The sequence below is a fragment of the Lithobates pipiens genome, unplaced genomic scaffold (genome assembly GCF_037356315.1).
Source record: "Lithobates pipiens isolate NorthernLeopardFrog02 unplaced genomic scaffold, aLitPip1_a1.2 Scaffold_23, whole genome shotgun sequence".
Classification (NCBI taxonomy): Eukaryota; Metazoa; Chordata; class Amphibia; order Anura; family Ranidae; genus Lithobates; species Lithobates pipiens.
The window spans coordinates 27,153-45,727 of record NW_027507785.1 but is presented as its reverse complement, the minus strand read 5'-3'; the positions used below and the strand labels follow the sequence as shown (position 1 = coordinate 45,727).

Sequence of the window (18,575 nt, the reverse complement as noted above, 5' to 3'; positions counted from 1 at the left end):
ATACCCCAAATCGGTGTATATTATTTGTGTGAAAGTTATAGAGTCTACAGACTATGGGATATATTGTATATGTGAAGATTGATAAATCCCGATGTAGTGATGGCCGATCTCATTTCCTGAGGCCCTAAAATGCACTGATTGAAGCTCTGACCCCGATGTTCATTGTGTTTGTATTGTTCTTCCTGCAGACAGTGAAAACTGCATGAAATGTCCTGATGAAGAATGGCCAAATGAGAAGAAGGATCGGTGTGTTCCAAAACTGGTAGAATTCCTTTCCTACACTGATGACACCATTGTTGTAGTATTTTCGGCTGTCTCCATCCTCTGTTGTCTTCTGACTGGTTTAATATTGGGGATATTTATACATTACCAGGACACCCCCATTGTTAAAGCTAATAACCGGAACCTGAGCTATCTTCTCCTGGTCTCCATCATGCTGAGCTTCCTCTGTGTCTTCTTGTTCCTCGGCCATCCAGTAGATGTGACCTGCATGCTCCGTGTCTCCTCTTTTGGTGTCATCTTCTCAGTTGCCGTCTCTTCTCTTCTTGCCAAAAGTATCATGGTGTGTATTGCTTTTAAAGCCACCAAACCTGGGAGCCCCTGGAGGAAATGGATGGGAGCCAAACTACCCACTTTTATCATTTGTGTCTTATCACTGGTTCAAGTCTTAATCTGTGTCACTTGGTTGTCTATTTCTCCCCCCTTCCAGGATCGGGACACTCACTCTTATCAGGGGAAGGTCATCATTCAGTGTAATGAGGGTTCAGTTATCGGCTTCTACTCTGTCCTGGGATATATGGGGCTTCTGGCAGCTGTGAGTTTCGTTATCGCTTTTTTAGCCAGGACATTACCGGACAGTTTTAATGAAGCCAAGTTCATCACCTTCAGCATGCTGGTGTTCTGCAGTGTCTGGATTGCCATGATCCCGGCCTATCTGAGCACCAGAGGGAAATACATGGTGGCTGTGGAGGTTTTTGCTCTAATAGCCTCAAGTTCTGGACTTCTTGGTTGTATATTTTTCCCAAAATGTTACATAATTCTGTTCAGACCTGACCTGAATACAAAAACATTTATCCACTAATATGTATGGAGCAATGCTGGGCTACCAGTAGTTATAGCATTATCTCGATTATTGTTAATTGTAGTATTTTGCTAATGTATTGAGAATGAACATTATTAAAGTGGATGTAAACCCCACATTTTTTTTGTTTGATGTCATAATGTGGAGAATAAGATTTCCTATCATTTGAGCCCAGTCTTGCCACACAGAGTCCCCTCCTCTTTTCTCCCCTCCCCTCCCCTCCCCTCCTCTCCCCTCCCCTCTTCTCCCCTCTCCACCTCTCCTCTCCTCTTCCCTCCCCTCCTCTCCCCTCCCCTCACCTCCCTTCCCCTCCCGTTCCCTCCCCTCCAACTCTCACAGGATTGGCTGCCTTTACTGTGTTTTGACTGCATGTTTCTCATCTTGGGGTGGGATCCACAGATCAGGGGGAGAGGAAACGTATGCTGTAGTTCGCACCAGAACTTTCAAACGGACCAAAAATGTGTGCGAACGTTAGAACCCCATTGAAGTCTATGGGACTCGAACATTCAAAATAAAAAGTGCTAATTTTAATGGCTAATATGCAAGATGTTGTCCTAAACAGGGTTTGGGGACCCGGCTCCTCCCCCAGGGGACATGGGTCAATGCCTAAATATTTTTAAAAACTGTGTTTTTTCCTGGAGCACTGATTTTAATGACGATTAAAGTAAAAAAAAAAAGTGAAATATTCCTTTAAATATCGTGCCTGGGGGGTGTCTATAGTATGCCTATGAAGTGCCACGTGTTTCCCGTATTTAGAACAGTCCCTGCACAAAATGACATTTAACTGAAAAAAAGTCATTTCAAACTGCTTGCGTTTTTAATGTAATATCTGGTTCTGCCAATATGGATGAAAATCATTGAGAAAGATGGCATGGGTAGCCCCCCCTGCCCATTACCAGCCCCTTTGGGTCTTGACAGGGATTGTGTAGGTTTGTTGTGTTAAGTAGAATCTGCTTGTAATTTTGAACTGGTACATTTTTAAAGTGTAGCTCCAGTTCAAAAATCTATTTTTAAGCTTTTTGGAAAACATAGGGAAGGGTTATCACCCCTGTATAATTTTTTTTTTTTGCCGTCCATCTTTTTTCATCTCACTTCCTGTTGTCTCCTTCCATTTGCAAGTAGGAGACGTTTGTAAGTTGGATGTTTGAAAGTAGGGGCCTGCCCTATATGCTCTGCAGAAATGGGGGCCTAAGGTGTTGGTGTTGCCACAACACTGTAAGCCCTCAAAGTGACTCTTGGTGGGCGCTGGAGCTCCCTACTGTGAACGATTATATCAAGAATTGTAATTACATGCCATTGTTGAACAGTGGTAGAAAAATTGGGCCTTTGGTGGTTGTGGTGGAGGTGCTGGTGCCACAACACTATAAGTCCTCACAGTTACTCTTGGTGGGCGCTGGAACGGGCCCTCCTGTGAAATATTATATCAAGAATTGTAATTACATGCCCTTGTTAAACAGGGGCTGAAAAATTGGGCCTTAGGCACTGCTTGCTGGTGCCACCACACTGCAACCTCTCCCAGATACTCTAGTTGGAGTGCACGAATGAGCCCTGCTGCAAAGCATTGCATCAAAAATTTTAATTACACTTGGGGACGTGGCGACCGTCGAGCGAGATGGCCGCATAGAGAGGAGCTCCGCTCCACACGGGGGGAGCAGTGCACAGAGCACAGCGGAATCACCAGAGCATATCGGAGAGACTCAGCGACACAATGTCAACAAGGAGGAGGCAGTCACAAGCACTTAAACTGCCGGATTTCTATCTGGCAGTCAGCAGAGGACTACAGCAAGATGGGGGACACGGACCTTCGCAGATGCACAGCGCTCAGCCATCCATCCCGCCGGAGCAAGGTGAAACAATGCCGAGACAGGAGGGTGAGCGCAGCACAGCAGAAGATTCTGACTCCAGTGACACCCACTCCACTTGTGTCTCACCTTCGTCCAGGAGTTCTGCCAAATCTAAACCTAGGCTGGAATCAGACACAGCAGGTGCCTACACAGGGACATCACAGTGCATGGAGGTGAGTGACTCACAGCACCAAGTGTCACACGGCAAAACATACACAGATCCCATGTCCCAATTCCCTACAACAGGGCAACCAATTTCTGATATCACAATGAAAGAAATGTTAATGACACTGCGTACATCTATACAATCTGACTTCATCGCATGTATTCTGCAGTGCAAGGAGGAAATAAGACACATCAGTGATAGAGTACATAAAGTTGAAACACAAATGTGCGAGGTTACGTCATCCTTTAATGCACTAGTGGATTCTCACTCTGCACAACAACAGACCGTATCCCAGATACAATCGAAATTGGCAGATCTTGAAGATCGCTCTCGCAGAAATAATCTAAAACTCCAGGGAATACCTGAATCTGTAATGGATGTGATCATGAGTGTTATAAGTGAAATGCCTATTTCTGGTACTCTTATAGATATAAGTGCTTAGCTTTCACTATCAGCTATCAACCTTAATCATACTCATTTAATCATAATTAAGATGTCTGCCAGCTTCTCCCTTCATGTGGAACGAAACTGCAAGGGTTAAAAAAGAGCAACGCCAAAAAGAAGATTGCGCCTGTTTTCGGCACCATGAGACTACACCCAAGAGGAAGAAGGGGCTGAAAGCAAGACCCTATATAGCTACAATAGTCTGCTTTTCCCTTTTTAAGACATAACCCAGCTAAAAAGCTTATACTCCGTCACAATAAGGAATATGTCTAATTTGTGGTTTGTACACGTTGTCTTTCATCTAATTTTTGATTTGATAGTAAGATATCCGGCTCATTGTATATCAGCCGGAGTTCAGGAAATAAAATAGAGAAGTATCTAAATACTGAACCGTGTCTGCATCAGTGTTTGACTTCAATTGTGAACACTTTAATATTGAGGATTAATTTGGCCAGGGGGACAGAAATAAAAGGTACCGACCGGTTCTAGTTCGGATCCAAAATAAATCTATCTCGGCTCAAAACCTGATGCAACTCACCCGGGAGTTGTTCCAAGCAGTCATTCCTTCATTGACTCAAACAGATCTTATTATTGATCGAATCCACCGGTTACCCAAACCAACTTTCCTACCGCAAGAAATCCCCAGAGATGTTCTGCTAAGAGTCCACTTTTTTCAAGTCAAAGAAAATTTTTTAGAAGCATTTCGAAAAGCTGAAAACATACCAGAACAAGCACAAAACATTCAAGTTTTACCTGATGTGTCACAATATACTTTACAACAGCGTGGCAACATGGCAACACTCACCAAGGCATTACGTAACCACAAAATAATGTACCGTTGGAAATATCCAGCCAAGCTCATTATTACATACAATGGCATTAATCATCTGATAAACAAGTTGGAGGACGGAATCTGCCTGCTGCAAAATTGGCAAATCTTGCTACCAGAAAGAGCTCCAAACATACCTCCATACCCACAAGGTCCACCTCAAAGTGGAAAAATCTTACCAGATTGGTCAATTAAAACGCAAAGGAAATCCACTACAAAACATCACTAAGGTCTATCGTTTAGATCTCTGTGCGCTTTATGAGGACACTAGAATTCCCCCAGTGTTGGACAATTGGTACCTGACACCGTACCTGACCTCACCGTTGTAGGCGTCTTTTTCGCCTGTCCTTTGGACCCTTGTTCTTAAGTTGTTTGGTTCACAAAGTAGGATGTTCCCTGTTGGGAACTGTTCAGTTGATCTCCACGGTTCTAACAAAAAAATGGAGCTGCAGAGATAATCGGGAAATTTTCCTTTGTTTAGGATACAGTGGTCAAGAACTCTTAGGCCGCGTACACACACGGGGACTGTTCGCTCAACTGTTTCAGCGGACAGTCTGACGAACAAAGTTTTTCGGAAATTCCGTAAAACTGTCCGCTGAAACTTGGTTTGAGCGGACAGTCCGCCCGTGTGTAGGCTTGTTCGTCAAACTAAGTCTCGTGCATGCTCAGAAAGAATTTACACGCCGAAGGTTGCATTGCAGTGTATAGGACGTCGTTTTCTAGTCCCGTCGTACGTGCCGTTCACGTCATCGCGCACGGTTTCAGCGGACTGTTCGTTTGTCGCGTGTGGCCAAGTCCGTCCATGCTAATTTTGAGCGGACTGTCCGCTGAAACTGTTTGACGAACAAAGTTGAGCGAACAGTCTCCGCGTGTGTACGCGGCCTTAGGTTCACACCCTTTTTTCGCTTGGATAATCCATCTCGGACACTGTCTGCATCGGTATGCGTGTTTGAAGAATTTCTACTATTCTCTTACCACCTTTTAAGCAGAACTTCAATTAACACTTCGACACAACTACCACACCATCCAAAACTCCAATCAACATTCCGTCACGAATACCAACAATTACAGATGAACAATTATGGGTATTAGAATATTATCTATCAATGCAAGTGGTTTAAATCACCCTGCCAAACGCAGATCCCTATGGAGGGAGGCCAATCTTCACAGCGCGGACATACTGACAATACAGGAAACTCACTTTCACAAGCAAGCAACTCCAAAAATGCTCCCATCCCAACTTTCCTCATGTCTTTCAAGCTTCATTCACTTAAAAAAAAAGAGGTGTGATGGTAGCCATCAGAGATACAGTATCTTTTGAACTCAAAAAGTCTAAAATTGACCCTGAAGGTCGATTTATAATATTGGTTTGTACAATAGATAATCTGCAGGTAACATTGGCTAATGTCTATGCTCCCAACTTGCACCAACTTAAGTTTGTTAATAAGGTCATAAGGAAAATTTCTGAGGTGCGGGAGGGGAGCATACTTTTGTGTGGGGATTTTAACTGTGTCATAGATGAAAAATTGGATACCACCTCCTCAGGGAAGAGACATCCCTCTCTTTTACGGGATCTTCTTCTTCGGGAGGAGCTATTTGACGTATGTAGGTGTTTGAATGCAAGTGAAAAATCGTTTACATTCCATTCGTCGAGACACAATTCCTATTCCAGAATAGACCTATTTTTAGCAGACAAGATGTTGCTCCAGAGAATATCCCACTCAGACATTAAAGATATAACATGGTCAGATCACGCTCCAATCTTAGTCCAAATCGAGAGTGGGAGATCCTTTGCTGCAACACTTGTGTGGAGATGCAATGAGGCGGTGTTACTCGACCCTGATTCATATAAAGCGATTCTGTGTAACTTAGAAGAATATTTTAAGTTCAATGTGCCTGGAGACACTGGTATATTTAATAATTGGAATTGTCACAAAGCGTTTGCAAGGGGAATTCTGATAAAAGTGCACGCCAAAATGAAGAAATTAAGAAACGCGAAACTCACGGAAACTTTAAACATAATACGTGATCTAGAATTACGAAACCAAACCAACCCCTCCCCTAGATTAGCATCTCAACTTTCGGATTATCGACACACACTTAGAGAAATGCTGTGCATTCAACATGAAAACTACAAGAGAAAACTGAAATTAAACTATTACGCAAATAATAATAAAGCAGATAGGACTTCAGGCTAATCGCCTTAAAGTTCAGAGATCCAAAGCCAAAATATCACACATATGTCACCCTAGGAGCTCTTCAAAGCTGATAAATCCCCAGGAGATAGCAGACGCTTTTGCGGATTACTATTCGTCCTTATATAATCTAGCAGATGACCTGGACACTGCCCAACCAGCTATTAAAGATATAGAGGAATTCTTGGCTAAACTCAGTCTCCCCACGCTCTCAGAAGATCACATCCACTTATTAAATACCCCTTTTTCAGCAATAGAAATAGAAAAGATCATAATGTCCCTACCCTCTGGAATAGCCCCAGGCCCAGATGGACTGACAAATTTAAGCAAATTCTAATACCCAATTTATTGACACGATTTAATGAAGCCCTAAACAAAGGTACATTTCCAGAAGAGATGTTAAAGGCGTATATTGTTACTATCCCCGAATCCGGTAAAATCCCCGATACACCAGCAAATTTCCGTCCAATATCTCTGTTGAACACGGATGTCAAAATTTATGCCAAAATGCTCGCCTTGAGACTGCATGATATTTTACCTATGATAGTCAAACAAGATCAGTCAGGATTTACCAAAAAACGACAAGCATCTGATGCCACTAGATGTTTAGTAAACATTATACACCTAGCAGAATCACGGAAAACGCCTTCTCTGCTTCTCTCGATAGATGCACAGAAGGCATTTGATAGAATCCATTGGGGCTATATGAAAAGAGTCCTATGTAAATTTGGCTTTCAGGGAAATTTTCTCTCTGTGACGTTAGCCCTATATGCAAACCCATCCGCGCAAGTCCTTACATCTGGACTCGTCTCTAAGAAATTTAAAATAACAAACGGAACGCGCCAAGGTTGCCCGCTTTCTCCATCCATATTCAACTTAATGATGGAACCTTTGGCAGAAGCGATAAGAACTCAACCCCATATTACAGGTTTTAAAATACAACAAGATACACATGTAATAAATGTATTTGCGGATGATGTTGTTATTTTAATTCTCACAAATCCTATCATATCACTGCAGTTTGCGCATGACACTCTTACTTACTTTAGTAAACTTTCCTATTATAAAGTCAACTTCAATGGACTTAGGCATAAACCACCACACTCGATCGCATCTACAGCGTCACTTCCCGTACGCATGGGTGGAAAAGCAGATACCCTACCTAGGAATTCTTCTGACACCAAAGGTAGCACAATTAGCAGAAGCCAACATTAAGCCTTTAACAGGGAACATACGAGAATTGCTAAATCGTATCACAAAAGTAGAAATATCCTGGGTAGGAAAAATCTCGGCCTTCAAGATGTTAGCTCTCCCCAAAATACTGTACATATTTCGTACACTCCCAATCCCATTGAAAAACTCTCATATATCAGGTCTTCAAAATGCACTCAAACATTTTCTGTGGCAGGGGAAAAGGGCAAGATGCTCCCACAAACTTATTCAACATCGCAGATTAGGGGGGATAGGTATGCCTGACATTAAGGACTATTATTGGGCCAATCTTCTTAACCAAATTGGGCACTGGTTTATCTCCGGTGAGACGCAACACTGGGTAATGATAGAGTCTGCTATGCTCAAAATTCCGCATCTATTACATCTTTTATTAGCAGATATATGGAAGCCAAGACCATTAGGACTTCTCTCTCTCACTCTACAGGCTTCGCTCATGGCCTGGAGACACTTGCAAACATGCAAAGATAGTGAAGTTCCGTGCACTGCTGTCAGGGTCCATTTGGAAACGCTAGAAATACTCCTCCCGTACAGTTCATTTACTCCCTGGAAGGATAAAGGTATATTATGGATAGATGAACTGATGAGTCAGGGGGCGGTTCACTCATTCGAATACTTACGGAGGAAGTATGAACTATCGCAATCAAGTATATTTGTACATAAATATCCACCTCCCTTAATTAATGTACAGTCTAAGCCCCCATACACACGGTCGGACATTCTGCCAACCAAATCCGTCGGATTTTGTCCGTCAGATTGTGTCCGAAACTGTTGCATACACACGGTCGGACAAAGTTGTCGAAAAATCCGATCATTCAGAACGTGATGACGTAGTTTCGTTACGATGGGACTACGTTCAGGCTGGTAGCCAATAGCTTTGATGTAGGAATTTGATCTGAGCATGCGTGGCACTTTGTCCGATCGGAATTCTCTACACATGATCCGAGTATGTCCTATCGGACCAGTTTGTCGGAAAATATTTCCAACAAGTTGGAAAATTTGGTCCGATGGATATTCCGACGGAAACAGTCCGATGCATACCACACACAGTCGGATTATCCGACAACACGGTCCGATAGGACACATTCCGACGGATTCTCCGACCGTGTGTATGGGGGCTAAGATTTGGAAGCTTTATATGACACCTGAACGTACAAACATAGGAATAGGTCTCTTTTATAACACATTGCAACTATAATAAGAGTTTACTAAAACCCCACCTATGGTAGCATGGGAGGAAGATTTAGGTCAGAACTTTGAAAAAAAAAAGTGGTTAGCAATGCTAAAATACAACTATACTGCCTCTCACTGTATAAATCATTGGGAACTAACCCAAAAAGTATTGGTGAGATGGTATAGGACCCCGCACCAACTGGCTAAAATGTACCCATCCCAGTCCTCGCTTTGTTGGAGGGACTGTGGAAACACAGGTTCTATCTTTCATATATTATGGAAATGGAAAAATCTAACCAGCTACTGGACAAAGATTTTTGGTATGGTAGCAGAAATCACAGGTATCATAAGACCTCCTGCACCTGCATTAGCAATTCTTCATTTGGGCATTGAAGAATATCCACCAAATTACTGTACTGTAGTCATCCACATATTGACCACATCAAAACTAGTTATTGCTAGACATTGGCATAACATTTTAGTTCCTAATCCTTCAGAAGTTGTCACCCAAGTAAACCTAAATTATCATTATGAAAGACTTTTAGCCATTAGGAAGAACTGTTTTTTTTTTTATTATTTGAATTTTATTAATTTTAAAAATCAACAAAAATAGCATAATATACAGACAGAAAAAAAGACTGTCCTATACAATCCATATATTTTCAACTTAATTACATTCTATTTTCAGCTTATCTCCCATCCTCTAACCCTATTGACCCCTATCCTCCCCCCACCCATCCACCCCCTGTTCTGTTGGCCCGCCATCCTCTGCTTATTCTGCTAATGCCTGGATGTAATTTTCAGTCTTTTTGAATGATCTCCACTTTTCCCATGTTGCCCAGTATCTATTCATTTGATTACTTTCCATTTTAATTAAATATTCCATATTATTAATAAATTTGATTCTCTGTATCCATTCTCTAATTGGGGGTTTTTTGACTTGTAACCAGTTTTTGGGTATCAAAGCTTTTGCTGCATTGAGTAAAAAGGGTATCAGTTTTATTTTTTTTCCCTTTTGATCCATTTTTTGTTTTATAATTTGGTTATCACTTTCTTGTTCTTCCCCGTAAAACAGACATTCCCTGGGACAATATGGTATTTTTCCCCTGTTATTTTTTTCTATGTAATCTAATATTTTATACCAATAATTCTTTATCTCTGGACATTCCCACCATATATGATATGTTGTTCCAGGTAGTTTGCATTCTCTCCAACACTGTGTGGATCTAGAGGGGTCTATTCTGTGTATTCTATCCGGTGTCATATGCCATCTCTTCATATACTTATAGTTAACTTCCACAGACGTTGTGTCCGATACATGTCTGTGCACTGCCTCCATCATATGTGTCTCGTCTACTTTTATACTCATATCCTGTTCCCATTTTGCTATGGCTGGAATGCATTCTCGTACCTCTATTTCGGATTTCATATACTCTTGACATACCGTGCTTTACTTTTACCTTGGAATTACAAAGAAGTCCCCATGAAGAAGTCACGTGGTATGACGTAACAGGGAAGGGAGTGGCCGTAGGACGTACCGGAAGTAGAGTAAGACTGCCGGAAGACCATCTTTATTCACCTTGCTGTGCTGTTTTATCTTGGTTTTAATGTGAGAGTCTCTGGTTTATATTAAATAAATTGATCCTTTAACGTTATATACTACACCATTGGAGCCTCCTCTCTCTCTCCCTTCCCCTCTCCCCTCTTGTTTTGAGCCATACACTACGGAATACATCCTGGGATTAACAGTATAAGCATCTATGCTAAATAATGGCCCTCTAGTGGCCGAATGAGGTATCTACATCTTTTATCTGGATTTCCCTGATGGCTGTCTATGAGGAATGAAATCGGAGACCCCCTGTGTTTTTTGATGAGCCTGTTTTCTCTGGCTTAAGGTGAAAGTTCTGGGAGCCCTGACTGTCCTCTTCATTGGTTTTTTCATCATCTTTTTCAACATTTTTTGGTGCTTATTTTTTTATATGGACTATTTATTTATTTTTATTTGATTTTTTCACATGTTGTTGTTGCACTTAGCTAATTTTGATTTATTTATATATTTATATATATAGTATTGGCATCATTTGCGCAGGACTCTTTTCTCCGTTATCACTTTTTGATAGTTTTGTGTTCACTATTCCGTCTTGCTGCATTTTTGCACTATATATTTGCACGTGCACTTTGTGATATTATATATTTGTATATATATATTTCATATATTTTCATCATTAGTTGTTTATATTTATACTCTCTCCAGTTGCACTTTTTCCATAGTAGCGCGAAGGCTCACTTTTTCAATTTTCATGTCTGTGCACTGCCTCCATCATCTGTGTCTCGTCTACTTTTATACTCATATCCTGTTCCCATTTTGCTATGGCTGGAATGCATTCTCGTACCTCTATTTCTGATAGGATTTCGTATACTCTTGACATACCGTGCTTTACTTTTACATTGGAATTACAAAGTTTTTCTATTTTGTGTTAAAGTATTCTCATCCCTTATAGGTTTTGGGATTGAATTAACAAAATGCTGAAGCTGTAGGTATTCCCATTGTTTTAGATTTTGCCATCCATGCTTCTTTATTATTTCTTGTTTTAACATTAAGTGCCCTCCACAGGTGATATCTTTTAATTGTGCATTTTTCATTTGTTTACCTAATTGTGTGCCCCTTCCTGGGATAAAAAAAAATCTGTGCCCTCTAATGGAATTAATGGGGAATTATATACCCATTTATTTCTCCGGTGTAGTGCGTCCCATAATTTAAATGTCGTTAAAGTGATTTTGTGTGCCTTATTACTACCTATTCTAAATTTTGGCGGGATCCAAATATTTTTTTGTAGTTGTGTACCCTTTAAGTGATTCTTCCATTTTTACCCACCTCTTTGTTGTGCCGACGTTAGCCCACTCCACCAATCTTGCCAAAGTAATTGCAAGATAATATCTATAAGTGTCTGGCAGTGCCATCCCCCCGCTTTTTTTTTTCCTAGTTAATATATTATAATTTATCCTAGACTTTTTATTTTGCCATATAAAATTTAAAAAAAGTGTTTTTATTACTTTAAAGAAACTATTTGGGATATTAATCAGAAGCATTTGAAGTTTGTAGGTGATTTTTGGTAAAACCACCATTTTCAGCATATTGATTCTACCCGTCCATGAGATTGTTCCCTTTTTTATTTTCCTTAACGGCTTGAGACCCGCGCTATAGCCGAATGATGGCTACATCGTGGACCTCCTTTGCCGGGACGACGTCTATTGACGTCGTCCCGTGCACGAGCGGCCTGCGCGCCCCCTAAGGGGGGCGCGCGGCGCGCTCTGTGATCGGCGAGTCTATGAGACTCGCCTGATCACCGATCCGAGCAAGGGGTCGATCCCGACCCCTTATCACGTGATCAGCTGTCAGCCAATGACAGCTGATCATGTGATACAACGGAGCCGGTAACCGGCTATCATTCCTCCTCACGCTGACAGCGCGAGGAGAAAAAAAAAGAGCCGACCACCGGCGGCCGTGATCGGGACATCAGTCCCGATCACGGCCAGCCCTGCCAGTGCCCACCTGCCCCCTGCCAGTGCCACCTCAATAAAATATAACTGCCCCCCATCAGTGCCACCCAGCAGTGCCCATAGTGCCACCCAGCAGTGCCCACAGTGCCACCCAGCAGTGCCACCCAGCAGTGCCCACAATCTGCCTCAACAAAGGTGCTGCACATATCCGTGCCCATCAGTGTCATCTACCAGTGCCCATCAGTGCCAGCCCATCAGTGCCCAGCAGTGCCACCTATCAGAGCCACCTATCAGTGCCACCTATCAGTGCCCATCAGTCCCATCTATCAGTGGTACCTATCAGTGCCCCTTAGTGCCACCCTTCCGTGCCACCCATCCGTGCCATATTATCTGTGCCCATCTTTGCCCATCAGTGCCGCCTTATCTGTGCCCATCAGTGCCGCCTTATCTGTGCCTATTAGTGCCGCCTTAACTATGTCTATCAGTGCCCACCAGTGCAGCCTATCAGTGCCCACCAGTGCAGCCTATCAGTGCCGCCTCATCAGCGCACTTCAATGAAGGAGAAAAATGACCTGTTTGCAAAATTTTATAACAAACTATTAACCACTTAGGGACCAGGCCTCTTTTTCAGACTTGGTGTTTACAAGTTTAAAACAGTTTTTTTTGCTAGAAAATTACTTAGAACCCCTAAACATTTTATATTGTTTTTTTCTAACACCCTAGAGAATAAAATGGCGGTCATTGAAATACTTTTTTTCACACCGTATTTGCGCAGCGGTCTTACAAGCGCACTTTTTTTGGAAAAAATTCACTTTTTTGAATAAAAAAATAAGACAGCAGTAAAATTAGCCCAATTTTTTTTATATTGTGAAAGATAATGCTACGCCGAGTAAATTGATACCCAACATGTCACGCTTCAAAATTGCGCCCGCTCGTGGAATGGCGTCAAACTTTTAGCCTCAAAAATCTCCATAAGCGACATTTAAAAAATTCTACAGGTTGCATTTTTTGCGTTACAGAGGAGGTCTAGGGTTAGAATTATTGCGCTCGCTCTCCAGATCGCGGTGATACCTCACATGTGTGGTTTGACCACCGTTTTCATATGTGGGCGCTACTCACGTATGCGCTCGCTTCTGTGCGCAAGCTCGTCGTGACGGGGTGTTTTTAAAAAAAAAAAAATTTCTTATTTATTTTAATTGATTTTATTTATTTTTACACTGTTTTCAAAAAAAAAAATTGATCACTTTTATTCCTATTACAAGGAATGTAAACATCCCTTGTAATAGAAAAAAGCAAGACAGGTCCTCTTTTATATGAGATCTGGGGGGTCAAAAAGTCCTCAGATCTCATATTTGGGCTAAAATGCAAAAAAAATAAAAATAAAAAAAAAGAAAGAAAATCTGACATTTAAAAAAAATATACCTTTAAGAGGTATGAGCGGAAGTGATGTTTTGACGTCGCTTCCGCCCTCCTATGGTATAGAGACGAGTGGGGGCCATCTTAGCCTCACTTGTCTCTATGCCCAGCAGATGAAAGGACCCGATCGCCTCCGCCGCTACCGACGGCTCCGGTAAGCGGCGGAAGGTGCGGGAGGGCGGCGGGAGGGGGGGTGGCACCTCTCCCGCCACCGATAGCGGTGATCTTGTGGCGAATCCGCCGCGGAGACCACTGTTATCGTACAGCCGACCGGCGCCTGAAGAGATGGATATCTCGGTTGTGGCAGCAGCTGCTGCCGTTACCGAGATATCCCTCTTCAAAAATAGGACGTACATCGTCGTGCGGCGGTCGGCAAGTGGTTAAACATGATTTTTTTTATTTTTTTTTGCATCTTTTTTTGTTTGTTTAGCAAAAAATAAAACTCCGAGCTGTAATTAAATACCACCAAAAGAAATCTCTATTTGTGGGAAAAAAAATGATAAAAATTTCATTTGGGTACAGTGTTGTATGACAGAGCAATTGAAATTGAAAATTGGTCTGGATTGGGGAGGGGTTTAAGTGCCCAGTAAGCAAGTGGTTAATACTGTTTTGATTTCATTTACTAATGGAATATAATTAGCCTGATATAATTCCTGGACCGTTTTTGTTATTTTTATACCTAAGTATGTTATTTCTTTTTTTTTTTCCCATGTAAAGGGAAATTCCTGCTGTAATATCTTTTCTTCCTTATTATCTAGGCCTATGTTCAATATGACTGTTTTTATGGGATTTATTTTAAAATTTGAGAGAGCACCGTATTCCTTTATTTCTTTTATTACACTGGGTAAGGACAAACGTGGGTTTGTTATGTATAGGAGTATGTCGTCCGCATATGCCGCCACTTTATGATTTTCTCCCCCCATCTTAACCACTTGCCGACCAGCGCATGACGATGTACGTCGACAGAATGGCACGGGCAGGCAAATGGGCGTAAATGTACGTCCCTTTAAATTTGCCGCCCTGCCATTGGGAGCGCGCCGCCGGCGCCGCGCTCCCGCACTGGTCGGGACCCCCGTGAGTCCGGTCGCGGGACCCGCGGACTCGATTGCCGCGGGCATCCCCGCGATCGTCTCACGGAGTGGCCGAATGGAGAAATGCCGTTGTAAACAACATTTCTCCATTCTGCCTAGCAACTAGTGACGCTGATCTCTGCTCCATGTGATTGGAGCAGAGATCAGTGTTCACTAAATGAAAGCCCAACCCCCCCACAGTTAGTAACACGCCCCTAGGAACACTTAACCCCTACACTGCCACCCACTGGTTAACCCCTTCACTGCCAGTGTCATTTACACAGGAATCACTGCATTTATATAGCAGTGATTACCATATAAATGACAATGGTCCCAAAAATGTGTCAAAAATGTCCAATGGGTCCTCCACAATGTCGCAGTCACAATAAAAATCGCTGATCGCCGGCATTACTAGTAAAAAAAAAATAATAAAAAATGATTAATAAAAATGCTATAAAACTATCCCCTATTTTGTAAACGCTATAACTTTTGCGCAAACCAATCAATAATCGCTTATTGCGATTTTTTTACCAAACATATGTAGAAGAATTATGTATCGGCCTAAACTGAGGGAAAATTGTTTTTATATATATTTTTGGGGGATATTTATTTTAGCAAAAAGTAAAAAATAATGCGTTTTTTTTTCAAAATTGTCGCTCTATTTTTGTTTATAGCGCAAAAAATAAAAACCGCAGAGGTGATCAAATACCACCAAAAGAAAGCTCTATTTGTGGGAAAAAAAAGGACGTCAATTTTGTTTGGGAGCCACGTCGCACGACCGCGCAATTGTCAGTTAAAGCGACGCAGTGCCGAATCGCAAAAAAGTGGTCTGGTCATTGACCAGCAAAATGGTCCGATCTGTAAGTGGTTTTAACCCCGCCTATATTCACGTTCGCACGGATCTTTGCCAATAATGGGTTGCCAACAAAGCGATTACGTACAGAAGGGGGGAGAGCGGACATCCCTGTCTTGTCCCGTTTAGCATTTCAAAAGCGGATGACATACTCCCATTCACTCCTATTCTAGCTGTTGGTTGTGTGTATAAATTGTTTATGCATTTCAGCATCTTTGGACCCAAACCTATTTTGCGAAGAGGTTTCTGTTATAAAACACCAATCTACTCTATCGAATGCCTTCTCGGCATCGATCGATACTAATACCATTGGGGGCTTATTTTCCTTATCTTTACCTATAAGTAGCAAAGTTCTCAGGCTATTGTCTCGTCCCTCCCTCCCTGGGACAAATCCTACCTGATCCCTGTTAATTAGTTCCGGCATCAAATTTTTTATTCTAGTTGCTAGTACCTTCGCATATAGTTTTGTGTCCACGTTCAACAATGCTATAGGCCGGTAATTAGAACAAATGGACTTATCCTTGCCTGGTTTTGGTATAACAACTATATTCGCCAATAGCGATTCTTTACTCATACTCTCTTCCTCTCCCAGGTTATTCCAATATTTACATAACTCTGGTATCAATTGCTACCGGAATTTCTTATAATACCTAATTGTAAAGCCGTCTGGGCCTGGGCTTTTCCCATTTGATGTTTCCTTTATTGCTTTGTGTATTTCTTCTGGACTAATAGGCTCGTCCAGGTTTTTGGCCATTTCTTCTGTTATTCTAGGTAGGTCTATTTCTCTTAGGTAATCTAGGATTTTGACTTTCCTATTCTCCTTCTGTTCTTTTGTCTCGGTACTTCTAATTGTATATAAGGCACTATAGTATGTTTTGAAAGCCTGTGCTATCTCAGATGTTTTAACCACTTGCCGCCCGCCCTATTACAAAATTGACGGCGGCAAAGTGGTTTCATAATCCTGATCGGACGTCATATGACCTGATCAGGATTATGAGCCCCGGGGGCGCGCATCGCGGCGATCATTGCTGCGGGGTTTCAGTCTGACACCCAGCAACTACGATCTCAATAAAGAGTCTCCGTCGGAGACTCTTTACCACGTGTCCAATCACGGCTGATCACAGTGTAAATGGGAAAAGCTGGTGATCGGGTTTTCCTCACTCGTGTCTGTCAGACACGAGTAGAGGAGAGCCGTTCGGCTGCTCCTCTGACAGGGGGGCCTGTGCTGATCTATTATCAGCACAGCCCCCCCGAGGATGCCCACACTGGACCACTAGGGACGCCACCAGACCACCAGGGATGCCCAGGATAAGGTATGCCACCCTAGACCACCAGGGATTCCAGTCATTGCCACAATGGATGCCAATCAGTGCCCATAATGGATGCCAATCAGTGCCCACAATGGGCATCACTGATTGGCATGCATTATTGTTTGGCACTGATTGGCATCCATTAGTACAGTATAATAATACAATGCCGTGACTGATATGTGGCACTGATAGGTGGCACTGATGGGCACTGATAGGCGGCACTGATGGGTGGCACTGATGGGCGACACGGATGGGCACTGATAGGTGGCACAAATTGGCACTGATAGCTGGCATGGATGGGCATGGATGGGCGGCACAGGTGGGCATGGGTAGGCGGCACAGGTGGGCATGGGTAGGTGGCACAGGTGGGCATGGATGGGCACTGATAGGTGGCATGGATGGGCACTGATAGGCGGCACAGATGGGAACTGATAGGCGGCATTGTATTATAATATATTATACTAATGGATGGCAATCAGTGCCAAACACTAATTCATGCCAATCAGTGATGCCCATTTTGGGCACTGTTTGGCATCCATTATGGGCACTGATTGGCATCCATTGTGGCACTGACTGGAATCCCTGGTGGTCTAGGGTGGCATACCTTGTCCTGGTCACCTTGTCCTGGGCATCCCTGGTGGTCTGGTGGCATCCCTGGTGGTCCAGTGTGGGCATCCTCGGGGGGGCTGTGCTGATAATCGATCAGCACAGACCCCCCCTGTCAGAGGAGCAGACGATCGGCTCTCCTCTACTCATGTCTGACAGACGCGAGTGAGGAAAAGCCGATCACCGGCTTTTCCTATTTACACTGTGATCAGCCGTGATTGGACACGGCTGATCACGTGGTAAAGAGTCTCCGTCGGAGACTCTTTACCGAGATCGTAGTTGCAGGGTGTCAGACTGACACCCCGCAACAACGATCGCCGCGATGCCATGTCATATGACGTCCGATCAGGATTATGCAACCACTTTGCCACCGTCAATTTGTTATAGGGCGGGCGGCAAGTGGTTAAACTCTTTTCTTCTCTCCTGTTCTATCATATCATTTAATTGTGCACGCTTTTGGATAATCTGCTTGTATGTATTTTTATCTAGTTGTCTCTTATGTTTTTGTTCTAATTCCTGGAGTTTTTTTAAGTTATTAAATCTCATTTCGCTTTCTTTTTTTTTTCCAGCACCTATAGAGATTCATTTGCCTCGGATTAGGGCTTTGTGTGCTTCCCATAGGGTTGCTTTGGAGACTTCTGTTGTATCGTTTATTTTAAAATATTGTTCTATCTCTGTTTTTATGCTGTTCTCAGTTTCCTCATTCTCAATCAGAGCCTCATTGAGTCTCCAGGTCCCTTTTCTATACTCTATTTCACACTGTCTAATTTTGACTATCACCGGGGCGTGGTCCGATAGAGTGATGTTTCCTATCTGTGTTTTTATTACATTTTCCAATATTTCATGATCTAGTAGTA

At 42.6% G+C, this 18,575-nt stretch overlaps 1 protein-coding gene across 1 annotated transcript in view; it reads left to right on the top strand.

Moving 5' to 3' along the window:
- Positions 1-1,083, top strand: part of LOC143927158 (vomeronasal type-2 receptor 26-like) — a 52,861-nt gene extending 51,778 nt beyond the window's left edge. The window contains exon 4 of the mRNA XM_077451108.1: positions 189-1,083. Coding sequence (XP_077307234.1) covers positions 189-1,081 — 893 coding nt within the window. The 3' untranslated portion in view covers positions 1,082-1,083. The remainder of the gene's footprint in view (positions 1-188) is intronic.
- The last annotated feature ends 17,492 nt before the right edge of the window (positions 1,084-18,575 follow it).